Below are 15224 nucleotides of genomic sequence, written 5' to 3'. Positions count from 1 at the left end.
CAAAAACGTCCGAAAAATCAGCCAGTTGGAAAAAATAAATGCATGTCATTTACTGTCCTTAAGGGCTCAAATCACCACAAACACATTCAAAAACGCTCTGAAGGCTTGTCAGTACACCTATTAGGCATATTGGTGCTCATACTGTGACAGGAAATGCCAGCTGAAAGCGTGTATAATTAAGGAATACATACTGTGTCCCGTGGCAATAGTCCCTTCCCACGCTTGTTATGCTTCACTGCAGTACTTTTGCAACAGAACTGCTTGTTGGCCTAGTTGGTGCTTGCTAAAAGAGATGTTTTTTGCCGCAATTGAACCCACACAAAAGGAAGACACAGAAAGACAACACAGGCTGCCCGTGTTGTCTTTATGTTTCTTCCTTTTGTATGTGTTCAATTGCAGCAAAAAACATGTCTTAATACTTTTGCATATGCTTCACCAAGTAACAGTTCTGTACGGAGGCGAAGCTGGCTTTCGGGAACAGGCATTATGCAATGCATCGTGCTTTTCAAGTTTCTAAGCCAATTGCGAGGACCACAATGGCGGAGTTCATGCCATTGCTGACAGCAGTGAATTCTTTCAATAAAAAACATGGCACCCAACGGCAAGAAGCTTCACAGCAAACTTAGAAGCCGCTATAGGTCTAGCGTTGCCGAAGTGGTGACTACAGCTGCCAGAGGATCTGCGTGCGAGAGTGAGGGTTCGAGGCGGCAAGGTAATCAAAATGGCAGCGGTGGTGGCTTTGATTAATGCCGTTTCGGACCTGCAGTAACAGCAAAACGTCTAAAAAATCGGATGGATAAGAGTTCTTGCGTCCGAAATTTCAGACGTTCTGATACATTAACTTTATGGGGTACACGGTGGTGTCGCGAAGCCGTCCAAATTATCGGGAATCCGGAAAGTCAATAGTCGACTGTACACTGGCAACTCCTTCAGCCGCAACAGGACGTCAAAGACGATTCATTACGATTCTTGTCTGTTACTCGAACCAGCATTACCGCGACTTTCGACCCTTTCAATAAAATTGCAGTTATTTTCCTTGATAAAGGCACAAATTCCCTGAGTTTTTCCAGACTACTCAAGATCCCTGAGAATTCCCGGTTTTCCTGTTTTTACCGGCTGGCAGACACCCTGCACCAGTGACCCCTACTGTTCTTGGTGTGGGAAAGCACATCAGCAAGGTGCTGGCAAAACATCATAAATTAGAAAACTTTGGCAGCCTTTGGCTCAGTCATAGCACACTGCTCTTTTTCGGGCAACTGAAATGCAGAGGTGAAAGTCAAGGTACGACAGGAAGACGTTATCTGTGAGCGATGCGGAAAACATGCTAACGGGAAACGAAATAAATGGCTCTGGAAATGACTCACACACACACACACACACACACACACACACACACACATATATACATATATATATATATAGAGAGAGAGAGAGAAACTTTATTTGTCAGTAAGAGATTTTAAGAAGGGGTGGTCGGAGCCCCCCAGTCCAGGGCCCCACTGGCCTCTGCCACCTGCCTGACCTGGCTAATAGACAGTTATAGTTTAGTGTATGCTATACCATTGCGTACACTACAACATAGTGGGTCATTACTGTGCATATGCAGAATGCTAAACGACCCACAGCGTATAATGTACGCACGCTATTTCTCAAATTTAGCGTTAGTGTCATTGTGTGGTTTGCGTAGTTTGCAGAAAATATGGTGGCTGTCCCGGCTACCCGCTTCAAATTGAATTTGGCGTTGCTTTTGTAAAATTCACTTCGTTCGTAGCAAATGACTGTGTAAACGGCTTTCGCTTAGTCTCAGACTGCTTGGAAGACAGAGCATTATGGATAACCTTGTGGAGTTTTTGACATCGCTTCTCGTTTCGAGCGAGACGAAGCCTAACGAAACATTCAAGATGTCGGTGCCACCTAATGAAACAGTCAGAAAATAGCCCCGACGACGGCATATGGCCTCTGAGATCTGAAGATATCACAGGGCAACTAAAACTGTAAAAAACGTGCGCTGCTTAGCATACGCTATACTATAGCGTATAGCGTACGTTGTAGTTGCGTTCACTATTCTATAACTGTCTAATTAAGGAGTTTTGTCCTGCCAAGTCGTAATGGGCGAGTTGTGCCTCCCACTCATCCATTGTTTCATTGCTATTTGGCCTATGAGGGCGCTTAGTGCACTCCTAGGTTACATGTATTAGGGTGCCTTTCTAAAAACTTATCTGAGTCATACTGGGGAAATAAGACTCAGATAAATAAGAGAGATTACTTCTAGAACAAACATCTTCCGGCACTCGATTTTTACCCCACACAATATCCCAGTGGAATCAGCTAAAGTAGGAAATTGCTGATAGTCGCACAGAAATATTGTTCTGAGCACTGCTGTTGAATTTATAGTGGCATGAATCTTTCTATTGTGGTGCTTTCTTTGTCTGATCACTTATGTATTTCATCCGTGCATATGTAACCCTGTGTATTCCCCCCTGCAATAATGCCTTCAGGTGCTGCAGGTAGCTGAAATAAATAAATAAATAAGTATTTAGCAAGGCACAGCATGTCGCATGTGGTGGTGATGAAGAAGGTTCCAGTAACCATTGCATGTGGGGGATGGTGAGCAGGACGTGAAGTTGCACCTCCATAATGGTACACCTGCTGATTATGGAAGTGCTCCCTTGCTAATAGATTAGCCTGCCTTGGCGCCGCAAGCAGGTAATTTACAGTGTGCACCATGCGGGTTTTGGCAAGGTCAGCCACAGCATGCACTCGCAGCGTCTCACATGCTGTTGAAAAGCGAATAATGGAGGCGTAAGTACGATGCCCACAGAGGTTGTAAGCTGCAAACTCAGTACACATTCGCACTTTCGAGTGCGGCAGCTCCCCCTGATAGCTTGGCATGCTATGTTCTCATCGCTTACTTAGCACTGAAGACAGACGCGCGGGCCCATATCTTGAAAACGATCTGCGAAACGGGCAGAGTGCAGTATGTGCTGAGAGCGCCGTGAGCGCTGAGTTCTCACCATTTCGTTGGCATTGAAGCGGCAGGCAGCACAAAGGCAAAGTCACTCGTTGCCGCGGGTTCTATCTTGAAAGCAATAGTCTTACATGACGAAGGGACGGACAGTTTTCTCATTCGGGAAGCATATAAATGCCTACACATTTAAATAATTAGGGTGCTTTGTATTGATTCCATTGTTCACTTCAAAATTTGGCTTGGCGGGTATACTGCCATGAGAAATACCACTTACTGTATCATTCACAACACCAACATTTTACAGATGCAGACAGATGTGGATTTTGTTAAAAAATTCTAACAAACCTTTGTAGGGCGTTCAAATTTTTAGTTGTCATTATGCACTGGCCCTAGGGAACCTGTGGCAGTGATGCATCAAAAGCGAAATACAGCTGCGTTTCGTCAATTGGACCTTGGTGGAAGCGTCAAAAGTGATGGAATTATCCAGCGGGTTGAATTAAAAGAAGGTGCAGAGAAAATATTGAAGCACATCACTGCTTTCTGTGGCAGCATTTACCCGATTCTAATGCCTCCCCCTAATCTAATCCACACCCTGTTCAATATAGAAAACCTCGTGCATCCCCAAATCTAACATGCACTCGATTTTATGACAAGAATAATGTAACATGGCATTGATTCTGGCAATCACAAAAACATGAAACCTTTAGAGCTAAAATTACTTCCATTAGTGCCCTTTACTCCAATATATGCCCAGTGGGGTGCACAACTTCAAACATGAAAAGAAGATGGCTTTGCGGCCTGTCAAAGCACCACACAGCCATGTATGTGATTAAATTTTAATAAAACAGCAACAAAAGAATCTGCGAGTGGCCTGACAGCCTTTATGGCCTTCTGTTCCAATGCAATGGTCTTTTGCTTCAGCTTTCCACTTGGATTGTCCATAGTGTCGTGAAACTGGCAAGACAGTGACGTAATCAAAGAGAACAGCTTGCACGCTGCAACAAGATCGAAGGTCTGTCATGGTTGAGCAGCACGTGGCACACCACCTGACACACCAGCCCCATCCACCATGCAGTCCAGCCATGGCCTAGAAGTGTATGGGGCACTAGCTGGGACACCTACAATGGATGTCATATACAATAGGACATTTGGTAAGCTCAATCCAGCTGCTATTCACTCTGTCAGCTCATTTCATTTTGACCGACTTTATTTTTATCCTTATATTGGACTTTACCAAGTGGGCTTAGTGGGCTCGGTGGCATTGCCACGATGCGTACCACTAACCACTGCTGTTCTTCATGCAGGTTTGGACATCAGTTATCATGCGAATGCTTCTGCCTCTTCTTGCGAAATCAATGAGCGTCGGTTTGGGATGATCGCACCAGTGCTTCGATGACGTGATAACATGGGATATCGGAACCAACAGGGATTCAACCCATCTGACGACGACGCCAGTGAAGGAATGGATCCTCGATGAAACACCACTGGCCCTGCTGCCATCGTCAACAACCATCCAGCTGCCTATAAAAGAAGAGCGACTACCCCTGGCACACTGTGGGCTCCGTGGCATTGCCACGATGCGGTCCACTAACCCGCTGCTGTTCTTCATGCAGGTCTGTGAACCAAGCTCTCTTTACGCTAAGAAAACCAATAATTATTTTCTTGTGCAGCTACCGAGCCCGGAGTGCTGCTTGTGTGTTGTTCCTGAGTGCCTTTGGGTTATCAGATGCCTTTTGTTACTCTCTAGGGATATTGAAAGTAATCCCGGTCCGGATTACGCCGCATTACTTGCCGAAATGAAGAAGGTATCCGCTGACCAAGATACAATTATCACTGAGATGCAAGATCTCAAAAACAAATACATGGCTACAACTGCATCTCTAGAGACTCTAAGTGAGAGACTGACGCACCTGAAGGGCAATTACGAAAGTTTTTTATCCATGCAAGCCGATATGCAATCCATACGGGCAGACAGTGAACGAATGATGCAGCTGGTTCATAAACTGGATGCCCGTGTAGGTGATGCTGAGAACTGGTCAAGGCGAAATAATTTGATTTTTTATGGCCTCCTCGATCCATCAGCATCAGAGCCATCAAACGAATCGGAAAAAATTATCTTACGCCACCGTTCGGATCATCTGAAAGTGCCGCTTGACCCTAAGGAAATAGAGCAAGTGCATCGAATTGCTCGGTATTCCCCTGATCGCAAGCGCCCAATTATAGTTAAATTTGTATTCTTTAAAACAAAGAAACCTGTCCATTCTAATGGCCGTAATTGTAAAGGCACTGACTTCGGCGTTGCCGAAGATTTTTTGCCGGCTGTTAGGAATGCCTGTAAACACCTTGTCGCCTTCGCAAAAGCTAAGTCTGTGCCATTTTCCCTACATTTTAAAATGCTATTCATAGGTTCCAAGCGCTACCTATATGATGAAGCTTTGCAGACGTTTAAAGAAGTATAGCAACCACTTCGTAATCAAAAAATAAATCGACGCCCCCGAATAGCAGTTGTATCACGCACTTCTATCTCCGTAATCTTTATTCACTTACGAAGCTTCATTGCAAAACGCGAACATGTGTCTAATCTTGTACTAACATCTAAAAGCAATGTGCTGGTACTCACGGAAACCTGGCTTAGTGACCATATTCCAGACTTGGAAGTGCTGGCTGATTTACCGAATTTTACTCAGAAGGGTTTGGGTGCGAGCTAGTTCGTACGGATCATTCATATTTATAACAGCGCCAAAAAACACAGACAAGGGAGGACACAGGACGAGCGCTGACTGCCAACAACACCCTTATTGGAACCTGTGCAAATATATACAATTTGCAACAGGCATAAACAGTGAAAGAAGAAGGGGAGGGGAAGGCAAGTCATCGTCGGTTAACTACTGCTGCGCATGCGTCAAAAACATTAAACAATATAAAAGAAACCATCACATGGTGGACACGGCCAAACTGCTTAACTTCTAAGGAACTTAGGTTCTTTATCACAAAGTGCTATGGAAGGGGAACTAACACAGGTGGCTCCTAACTGACACGTTGAAAATGCCTCAAAGATTTCTCTGGCCATCTGATTGCTGTACCTTTTCAACACACGTGTGTCGTCAAGGAGTGGAGAAAAGCCACACTTGGCACAATGAACAGCCAGATTACTGCCAGTCTTAATCTTGACACAGTGCGCATGCTCACGCGCACTGTGTTGTATGCCACTCCCTGCACTTTCACCTTTCCGCAGAATGCGCACTCAAAGAAAATTTCAAAGTTGCCGATGGGTTCAACCCTTCCAAGACCAAGAAGTTCGCCGTAGGCAGATGTGAGGAAGCTGGTCTCGAAAAATTGTCTAAGGCGATGAAGCGCTCCAAAGGAATGTGCCTTTTCGCCTTTTTTGCTGTTAAAACTCACAAGATGGGCCACCCCTTCAGAGTCATTGTTTCGGAAGTGGGCACTTGGCAAAAGTGCCTAGGGTCCTACCTTCTGGAAAGCCTCAGGCAGCTTCCAATAAATGACCCGTTTTTAGTGCGCAACTCGACAGAGGTAGACCAGTTCCTGAAGGAGTCAAGCATCAAAAGAGCACAGGCATTCTTGGTAGACATCAAGGACCTATATTATTCCCTACCTCAAGATGACCTCTTCGCCGTCCTGCAGGAAGGCATAGAAACGATCGGTGAAGTCCGGTTCCAGAATGGGGTTGGCACCAGCGTCGCCAATTTCCTGGACCTACTGCAGGTTTACCTAAGATCTACTGTCAGCCAGCATAATGAAGAGTTCTATGTGCAAAAGAACGGGATATGCATAGGCTCTCGTATTGCACCCATAATGAGTGATCTGTTGTTGGCACACTATGATAGTCTCCTCCAGGAGCAACTCAGCACAATTCCTGTTAAGAAGGTGTTTTGCTACGTCGACGATTTTCTGGTGATCCTTTCTGCACACCCTAATGAAGCCACAACCCTGGTCAACCAAGTGTTTGAAAAATTCAAGTGCATCTATCGAGGTTTGACGTCCACAAGAGAATTGCCAGAAAAAGGCCAACTCCGCTTTTTAGACCTTGCACTACACCTCCAGGAAGGGCACACGTGTTGGATGTATGCCCCGCGTTCCAAAAAACACCTCCCCCCCTACACATCCAACCCTTCTAAAGTGGTGAAGCGCTCCATCGCCCTAGGGGCCCTTAGAAATGCGGTCGTTCGCTCTATGCCACCACTCGATGTCCCGCAGCCTCTCCAATCAAGTCCAGCAGCCTTAAATCAAGTGGCTATCCTGAACAACTGCTGTCATCCTTGGCGGAAGTTTTATTGCAAGAGGCTCGTTCCCCCAAGAAACAGCGCAAAGCGGGTGATGTCTTAACCAAGACTGTTGCGATCCCGTATATACATGGTGTGTCCCATCGCATCAAGAAAGCCGCAGGGCGGGCTGGTATAAAGGTCGTGTTCACTGCACCTAAAAAGTTGGAAAGGATGTGCGAAAAAATAAACGAAAGCCGGAGAACACCTGGACCGTGCAATAAGCAACATGTTGCCAAGACTGTAGATTGCAGTACCAATGTGGTGTATTCCATTCCCACCTCTTGCGGCTGCAATTACATAGGGCAAACAGGACGCTGTATCAATTAACATTTGCGTGAGCATGCGCACTGTGTCAAGATTAAGACTGGCAGTGATCTGGCTGTTCATTGCGCCAAGTGTGGCTTTTCTCCACTTCTTGACGACGCGCGTGTGTTGAAAAGGTACAGCAATCAGATGGCCAGAGAAATCTTTGAGGCATTTTCAACGTGTCAGTTAGGAGCCACCTGTGTTAGTTCCCCTTCCATAGCACTTTGTGATAAAGAACCTAAGTTCCTTAGAAGTTAAGCAGTTTGGCCGTGTCCACTATGTTATGGTTTCTTTTATATTGTTTAATGGTTTTGACGCATGCGCAGCAGTCGTTGACTGACGATGACTCGCCTTCCCCTCCCCTTCTTCTTCCACTCTTTATGCCTGTTGCAAATTGTATATATTTGCGCAGGTTCCAATAAAGGTGTTGTTGGCAGTCAGCGCTCGTCCTGTGTCCTCCCTTGTCCATGCTTTTGGCGCTGTTTTAAATATGACCGAATTTTAATGTGTTTCGGAAGGATAGCACAACAACACGAGGAGGAGGCATTCTTATAGCTGTCAGTCAACAATTATCGTTTTCTGGTGTTAGCGTCATATCCTACTAGGAAATCCTTTTCATTTATTGCCACACCGCTCCACAAACAGTTCTTTTGGGCGTATGCTATAGATCCCCTCGCAGTAGCCCAGATTTTGCCTGTCAACTTAACAATGTACTCTGCAAACTAACTTTTCAATACCCCAAAGCTGACCTCCTCCTCTTTGGAGACTTTAACTTTCCAGATATCGATTGGCACAATATAGCTCTATCTTTAGTAAATCAGACAGAAGCAAGAAATTTCATTGATGTTTGTATTAATTTTAACCTCGCTCAACTTGTATCTGAACCGAAGCGCGTCACACAAGACACAGCCAACGTATTAGACCTAATACTAACAAGTCGACCAGACAGTTTATCATCAATTACCTATCTGAAGGAAATTAGCGACCATAAGCTTATTCACGCTTCCTTTCACTTTGCACCAATTCCACGCCAGAAACTTCAAAAGACAATACATCTTTTTAACAAAGGCAACTACGAGGCTATACGCAATAATCTGTACGACTTCTTTATTTCATTCGAGGCAACCTTTAACAAACAGGATATCCATACTAACTGGCAAAGGTTCAAAGAAAAAAATAATTGATATAGCTGACAGGTTCATTCCAAAGATAAGGGTTTCGAACGCAACTTCAGAAGCCGTGGTTCACCAATTCTTTGAAGAGACTTGATAATAAAAAAAAAAAACGTTTGCACTATGCAGCAAATGGCAGGACAAACACAGTCGCCTGGGATAAGTACTATGCAGCAGAATGCGCATATTTATCAGCTATTCTGGAGGTAAAACAGTCTTTCTCTCACGAAGATCTACCAAAAATGCTAGTCACTAATCCAAGAAAGTTCTGGCAGGTGATCAATTCTCGGGAAATAAGCAGTATTGCATTAGTCAACGAAAAACGGTGAAACGGTCGACGATGATGAATGTGCTAATCTTTTTAATACAGCTTTTGTGTCAATATTCTCCTATGAACCTAGCTTGTCATTTCCCTCTACAATTAACAACTCAACTAGTGTCATGCCATCAGTAACCTTCTTTGCCGATGGTATTTTGTCTCTAATTGACAATCTTAAACTAACATCCTCAGCCAGAATAGATAACATAAACTCAACAGTGTTAAAAAATACTAAAGACATCAGTGCTGCTTATTTGTGCTTGCTGTTCTCGCCATCACTCTCAACTGGCATCATACCACATGCATCTCGCTAACAAGCATACTTTGCAAAATCATGGAACATGTCATTTATACAGAAATTATGAAATTTTTAGATGCAGGAAACTTTTTTCATTTTTCACAGCATGGATTTCGCAAGGGATTGTCCTGCGAAACACAAGTGGCAGTTTTCCTTCATGATCTTCACACTAATCTAGATACTAAACAGCAGACAGACGCAGTATTCCTAGACTTCACGAAAGCATTCGATAAGGTACCACATCAACTACTATTACTAAAACTATCTCTGGCGAATGTGCACCCCGATATATTGCAATGGATTGAAGCTTTCCTAAGTAACCGCTCGGAGTTTGTCCTTATTAACAACAGCCCATCTGTTTCCCTACCAGTAACTTCTGGGATTCCACAAGGATCTGTCCTCGGGCCTCTGCTCTTCTTAATATATATTAGCGACTTACCTCTGCATGCATCCTGCAATATTTGCATGTTTGCAGATGACTGCGTCATTTACCAAACAATTACTAACATGTCTGACCAAATCTCCCTTCAGGAGGATATTAACCGCTTGCAACAATGGTGTGATTGCTGGTTAATGACAATTAGCCCAAATAAATGTAAAGTAGTGGTATTCTCCCGCCAACGTAACCCACTAGCTTACCCATACACAATAAATAATGTAGACGTAGAAACTGCACAGTCTTACAAATACCTTGGTGTTACCCTTACTAATGACTTGGAGTGCACATATTACTAACGTCATCTCATCTTCTAATAAATCCCTTGATTTTTCAAAATAAACGTAAAGCAGGCGCCCAAGCATGTGAAATTGCTAGCCTACAAAAGCATAATCAGACCTAAACTCGAATATGCAGGTGCCGCATAGAGCCCTCATCAAGCATATCTAAGCAATGCACTTGAATCAGTGTAAAACTGTGCCATAAGGTTCGTCCATTGAACATATTCCTATAACGTCAGCGTTTCATCATTGAAAAAAGAATCCAGATTGGTTACACTCGCTAATCGTCGTTGCATTTCAACTCTCTCTCTTTTTCATAAGTTTTATCATACTTCACTTAATCAACCACTACTGTGTACATTATTTCCGCTGCACGTATATCCCATCGCACTCGGCACGCATACCAAGTTGGCCGCCCTCGCACTCATACTACCACGTTTTCAGGCTCATTCTTCTTTCGTGCAGCAACAGATTGGAACAACCTGCCCCACCAAATTGCCGCCATAACCTGTGCACCTACATTCATGCAAAAATTAACAGACCATTTTTCAGAATAAAAAAAACATGTATGGGATATGCTATCTATGTGTGTACCAGATGGAATTATGCACCTAATTTTCACGTGTGCTGTATTTAAAACTTGTGCTCTGTTATCCTTAAACTGATGTATAATAAATATATGTATGCCCACCCCTTATGTAATGCCCCTATGGGGCTTTTAAGGTAATAATAAAATTAAATGAAATGAAATAACTCAAACTTGACTGGTTGGCACAATGTCAAATGGTGACCCCAGTCTTGACGGTGCTAGGTGACTGGGTCAAAGACGTATCATCTACTGCTGAAAATGCTTATTTTTGGTCTGCCCTAGGAAGACTTTTTCAAGCAAAAATGGCAGCTGAACTGAATAAATACCATATTTCCCCCATTCTAATGTGTGCTTTTCCAAGGAAATTCATTTGAAAATTGCCTGCGCATTACAATTGACTACAAACCGCACTTGCAGTATTTGCAAAAGCCTACCATCGAGCCAGCATCATCATCACCACTGTCATCACAGGATGGCAGCATGCCACTTTGAGGCTTTAATTGCAAAAGCTAAGCTAACAGCAATGGAGTTGCATCATGTGTTTGAGCCCTGTAGGACGAACTGATTAAGTGAGCCACCATTCCAATTGAGGTTCCAGTGGAGTGGTTCAAGGAATGTAGAATATCAAGTGGATTGCAAGGCACGCGACAATGCTGGGGTCCAGAGGCAGTGATAAGAAGCTGTCCAATATTGACGACCATAATGGACATTAGGTGTGTGTAAATTTGCATCCTACTTTGCTGGTTTCATCTTTTTCTGACTGTCAGAGAATCGGAAGCATGCTACATTTTCCTCATTCAAAATTGTGTGTGTGTCAGATTTCTATTTTGTTTAAGAGTGCTACTTTTATTTGCAATCATTTTGTTGGCCCTATCGAGGTCAAATAACCACTCACCGGGCCCCTGCCGGTCGTCAGCCTTGTGCAAGATGCTCCAGACAGGGCGGAGGCAGCCCAGCAGGCCGTCCAGCCAGCCAGCCCCCACTGCAGCTCCACCACCAGCCTCGCGGTAGGCCACCTCCAGCTGCGTGGCTGAGAGGGCCTCGGCGGCAGCGCGGGCCCCTTCTTCCTGGATGCAGAGCACCCTGCCCCCGCCCAAGAACAATTCGTGCAAGGTGCCCCTGCTTTCTTGTTGTACTTTGAGCAGCCTCAAATGCTTGTACTGTACACCCGTTTCTTACACCACGAATCCAATCCAACACTCACCCTAGGCCAAAGGTGTCTTCCTTGTCTGTGCTGCAAGAAAAAAAGAAGGCTCCCTCAAAACACATACATTGGCTTTTCCTGGTTACCACTGCAATAGATTCAATGCAAGCGTGTCAAGGGAAGACTGAGGGGCAGAGAGAAGCCTGACACATATCTAAATACATTTAAGGCTTGAGTCACACTGCCCAGTGGAACAAGTTGACAAGGCAAAAGAAAAATTCACTGTAAAATCAGTTCCCCCGATTGTTGCCACTCGTTGCAAAGAAAAAGCCTAGACTCAACAATTTCAGAATCGCAGATGGGAGAACTAGGGTGTCTACCAAGTTGACATTTCCAACTTCGCTGAGTTTTCCAGGTTTTCCCTGAGTGCCTTTGCAAAATTCCCTGAGTGACACAGAACTTTGTTTTACGTCAAGACAGGCTGACACTATGTCGCTCGATGCTGTCACTCTTCAGTAAGCATGCTAAAAAACAACTTAATCTAGTTTGAATAGTAAGGAGTACCATTTATTTTATTCAAAAGAAGTCAGAAGGGAGGGGTTAGTAAAAATGCACAGCGATAAAATATCTGAAAAATATGGCAAAACTCATTGCAAATCGAGTGGAAAAGTCTCAAATACGAATAAAAAGGAGATGCATACAGAAGCAAATATTTTCGAATATGAGCTATTTCTATCAACTAAAAGCGAGCTCAGTGGTATGAGGCCTGAACTTTGTCACAGTTGAGATTCTCTCTGAACAGCTCGTAAATCAACCTCAACTGTCCTGACATACTCTCAGCCCAAGCACGACGCCTCAGTGATGTGTTTCACTGCTTTAAAGAGTTTATTTTGGTTTGGATGAGGGACACCAGCATCTCGGCGTCAGCCAACACTTTGTTTTTTGAGCTCAAGCTCCTTCAAAACGGCAACAGCACCTTTCCTTTCCCGTTCATTCCTCAATGCGTAGGTCCTTTCTGTTCTCGTCCACCTTCAACAGCGCGTTCGCCTCACGGACCATTTGAAGCATTCTCTTCGTCAGCTGTACAGACAACGTCCAATTTTTTTGGACTCCCTAGGGGTTACGAAAACGTTCGTAATATTGGGCAGTACGAAAAAATGAATGCATGTCTTTTACTGCCATTAAAGGTTCAAATTTCCACAGGCACACCCGAAAAGGCCTACCAGCACACTTATTAGGCATATCGGTGATCGTACTGTGACAGGAGATGGCGGATGTATGCGTGTATAATTAAGGAATAGATATTGTTTCCCGTGACAATTGCCCCTTCGCACGCTTGTTGTGCTTCACCGTAATACTTTCACGTATGCTTCACCGCGTAACATTTCTGTATTGAGGCAAAGCGACTTTTGGGAGACGGCATTATGCAACGCGCCCTGCTTTCCTTGCTTCGAAGTCAATCGCGAGGACCACAAAGACGCAGTCGGTACTATTGCTTACAGCGGCGAAGTCTTTCAATGAAAAACACGGCGCCAAACGGTTGAAGCAGCTAGGCCTAGCGTTTACCACGACGGCGAGGTAATCAAGACGGCGGCAGTGGTGGCTTTGATTAATTCAGTTTCGGACCTGTGGTCACGGCAAAAAGTCCGGAAAATCGGACGGCGAAGGGCTCTTGCGTCCGAAATTTCAGATGTTCTTATACACTGACTCTATAAGGTACGTGGTGGTGCAGCGGAGCCGTCGGGCCTCCAGAAAGTTGGCCATTGACTGTACACTAGCTGGCAACTGTTCCAGCCGACGACATGGCGTCAAAAGACGATTCGTTACGATGTCTCTCTGTTACACAAGCCAGCATTACCGCGACTTCCGTTCCCTTTCAATAAAATTACACCTAATTTTCCCTGATAGAAGCACGAATTCCCTGAGTTTTCGCTGAGTATTTCCAGACTATTCAAAATCCCCGAGAATTCTCGGTTTTCCCGCTTTTCCCAGTTGGTAGACACCCTGGTTCAGAACCCATGTGATCGTCCTGCCTGTGCACCAAGTCTGCATGCAAGGATTTATTGGCCTGCTTCTGACATCACACACTACACAATGCCTGCCGGTGAAAACATCCACCACTGTGAGTGGCTAACAATCACGGGGTAGGACACACCTCCAAGTCGCAAACATTGGCACTCTGCCCTGGCCCTAAAAGAATGTATGAGCCACATCCCTCTTCCCCAAGCCTCAGCTGCGCAGCAGGGGTCATGGTATCAACCCAACAGATACAGGCATTACCTCTTGTTTCCACAGTTGATAACCTATGAGCAGGAAGCTAGCCGACCTAAACGCTAGTGTCTTCCCAAAATTAGTTTCCTGGTCAGCAGTGCACCTTGCTCTGTAGACACCATGGGTACAGCACACACTTTGCATGCTCATTTCTGCACATATGACTCATTCTATGCCAACTGGTGCACTTGACTATATCCAATTTTATTTTAACATCATTGGTATGAATACCTTTTCCCTCAAATATTCCAGGGGAAAAATATTTTTATATTGTCGCAATACAACGCGGACAGTAGACAGGGAGACGTTCAAGAGCCGCAGGACAACTTGTCCAAATACAAAACAGGCCAGAGACACGTCTTCTTCGTCCTTGCCGAAATCCCACTGACCCACTAGACGAAGTCCGTTAATGTCCCTATCTTCGTTGTCGTCTGCATAGAAGAATAGACGCGCCAATATGTTCGAGTGTCATTTCAATTTTCTCAAACCGCACAAAATCAGGTGGGAGAATAAAAACTTACACTATAATAGTTGGTAGACATGGTATTATTATTAAACAACTTAGGCACTATTCTTTTTTTTTCTGTACTTTGCTCATAAAAATGTTAAAAATATTGCATTTTCAAAGCTATTTGCACACAATGGTCAGATATGAAAGCCCAAAAATACTTTCATACAATTGTCAACATGTTATTTTCCACAATTTTATTTGTGCCTCAATGTCATGCAAAAGCCACAACACCTCGTTAAACTTGGAAAACACAGCATTTAGGCCTACATTTATGCATCCATAGGCAGTGTCATGCATCCACACGCAGGCCCATCCAACTGCAGATGGGAGATGCTATGCAGCTGTCCCACCTCTGCACCAAGGACATACGTGGTTGCAATATTTCACTTGTCCGTTTGGAATAAAATTATTTCTGTGGTGGCAGTGCTTACATAGAAATGTGCACTCTACAAGAGTGGACTGTGATTAGCGGTGGTCCAGCCCGCATATATACAAGTGCTGCATTCCGCAGACAAGCATGACCGGCAATGAATACAATGCACAGCTTCATACATCTTGCAGTTGCCCAGCGCTGACTTGCTCGCGTTATTAACGCAATTATACCCAATGACAACTTTCTGTGGCAGCATAGCCAAAGCTCGAA

At 44.4% G+C, this 15224-nt stretch overlaps 1 protein-coding gene across 2 annotated transcripts in view; it reads right to left on the bottom strand.

The window, feature by feature from the left end:
- Positions 1-15224, bottom strand: part of LOC142566014 (mitogen-activated protein kinase kinase kinase 13-like) — a 673242-nt gene that overhangs the window by 550446 nt on the left and 107572 nt on the right. For both annotated transcript variants that reach the window (XM_075676704.1, XM_075676705.1), the window contains 2 exons: positions 11860-11889; positions 11551-11738 (listed from right to left, as the gene is read on the bottom strand). In XM_075676704.1, coding sequence (XP_075532819.1) covers positions 11551-11738; positions 11860-11889 — 218 coding nt within the window. The remainder of the gene's footprint in view (positions 1-11550; positions 11739-11859; positions 11890-15224) is intronic.

This window comes from Dermacentor variabilis, unplaced genomic scaffold (genome assembly GCF_050947875.1).
Source record: "Dermacentor variabilis isolate Ectoservices unplaced genomic scaffold, ASM5094787v1 scaffold_12, whole genome shotgun sequence".
Taxonomy (NCBI): Eukaryota; Metazoa; Arthropoda; class Arachnida; order Ixodida; family Ixodidae; genus Dermacentor; species Dermacentor variabilis.
Note: the sequence above shows the minus strand (reverse complement) of the source record. Positions and strands in the feature narration are given on the sequence as shown.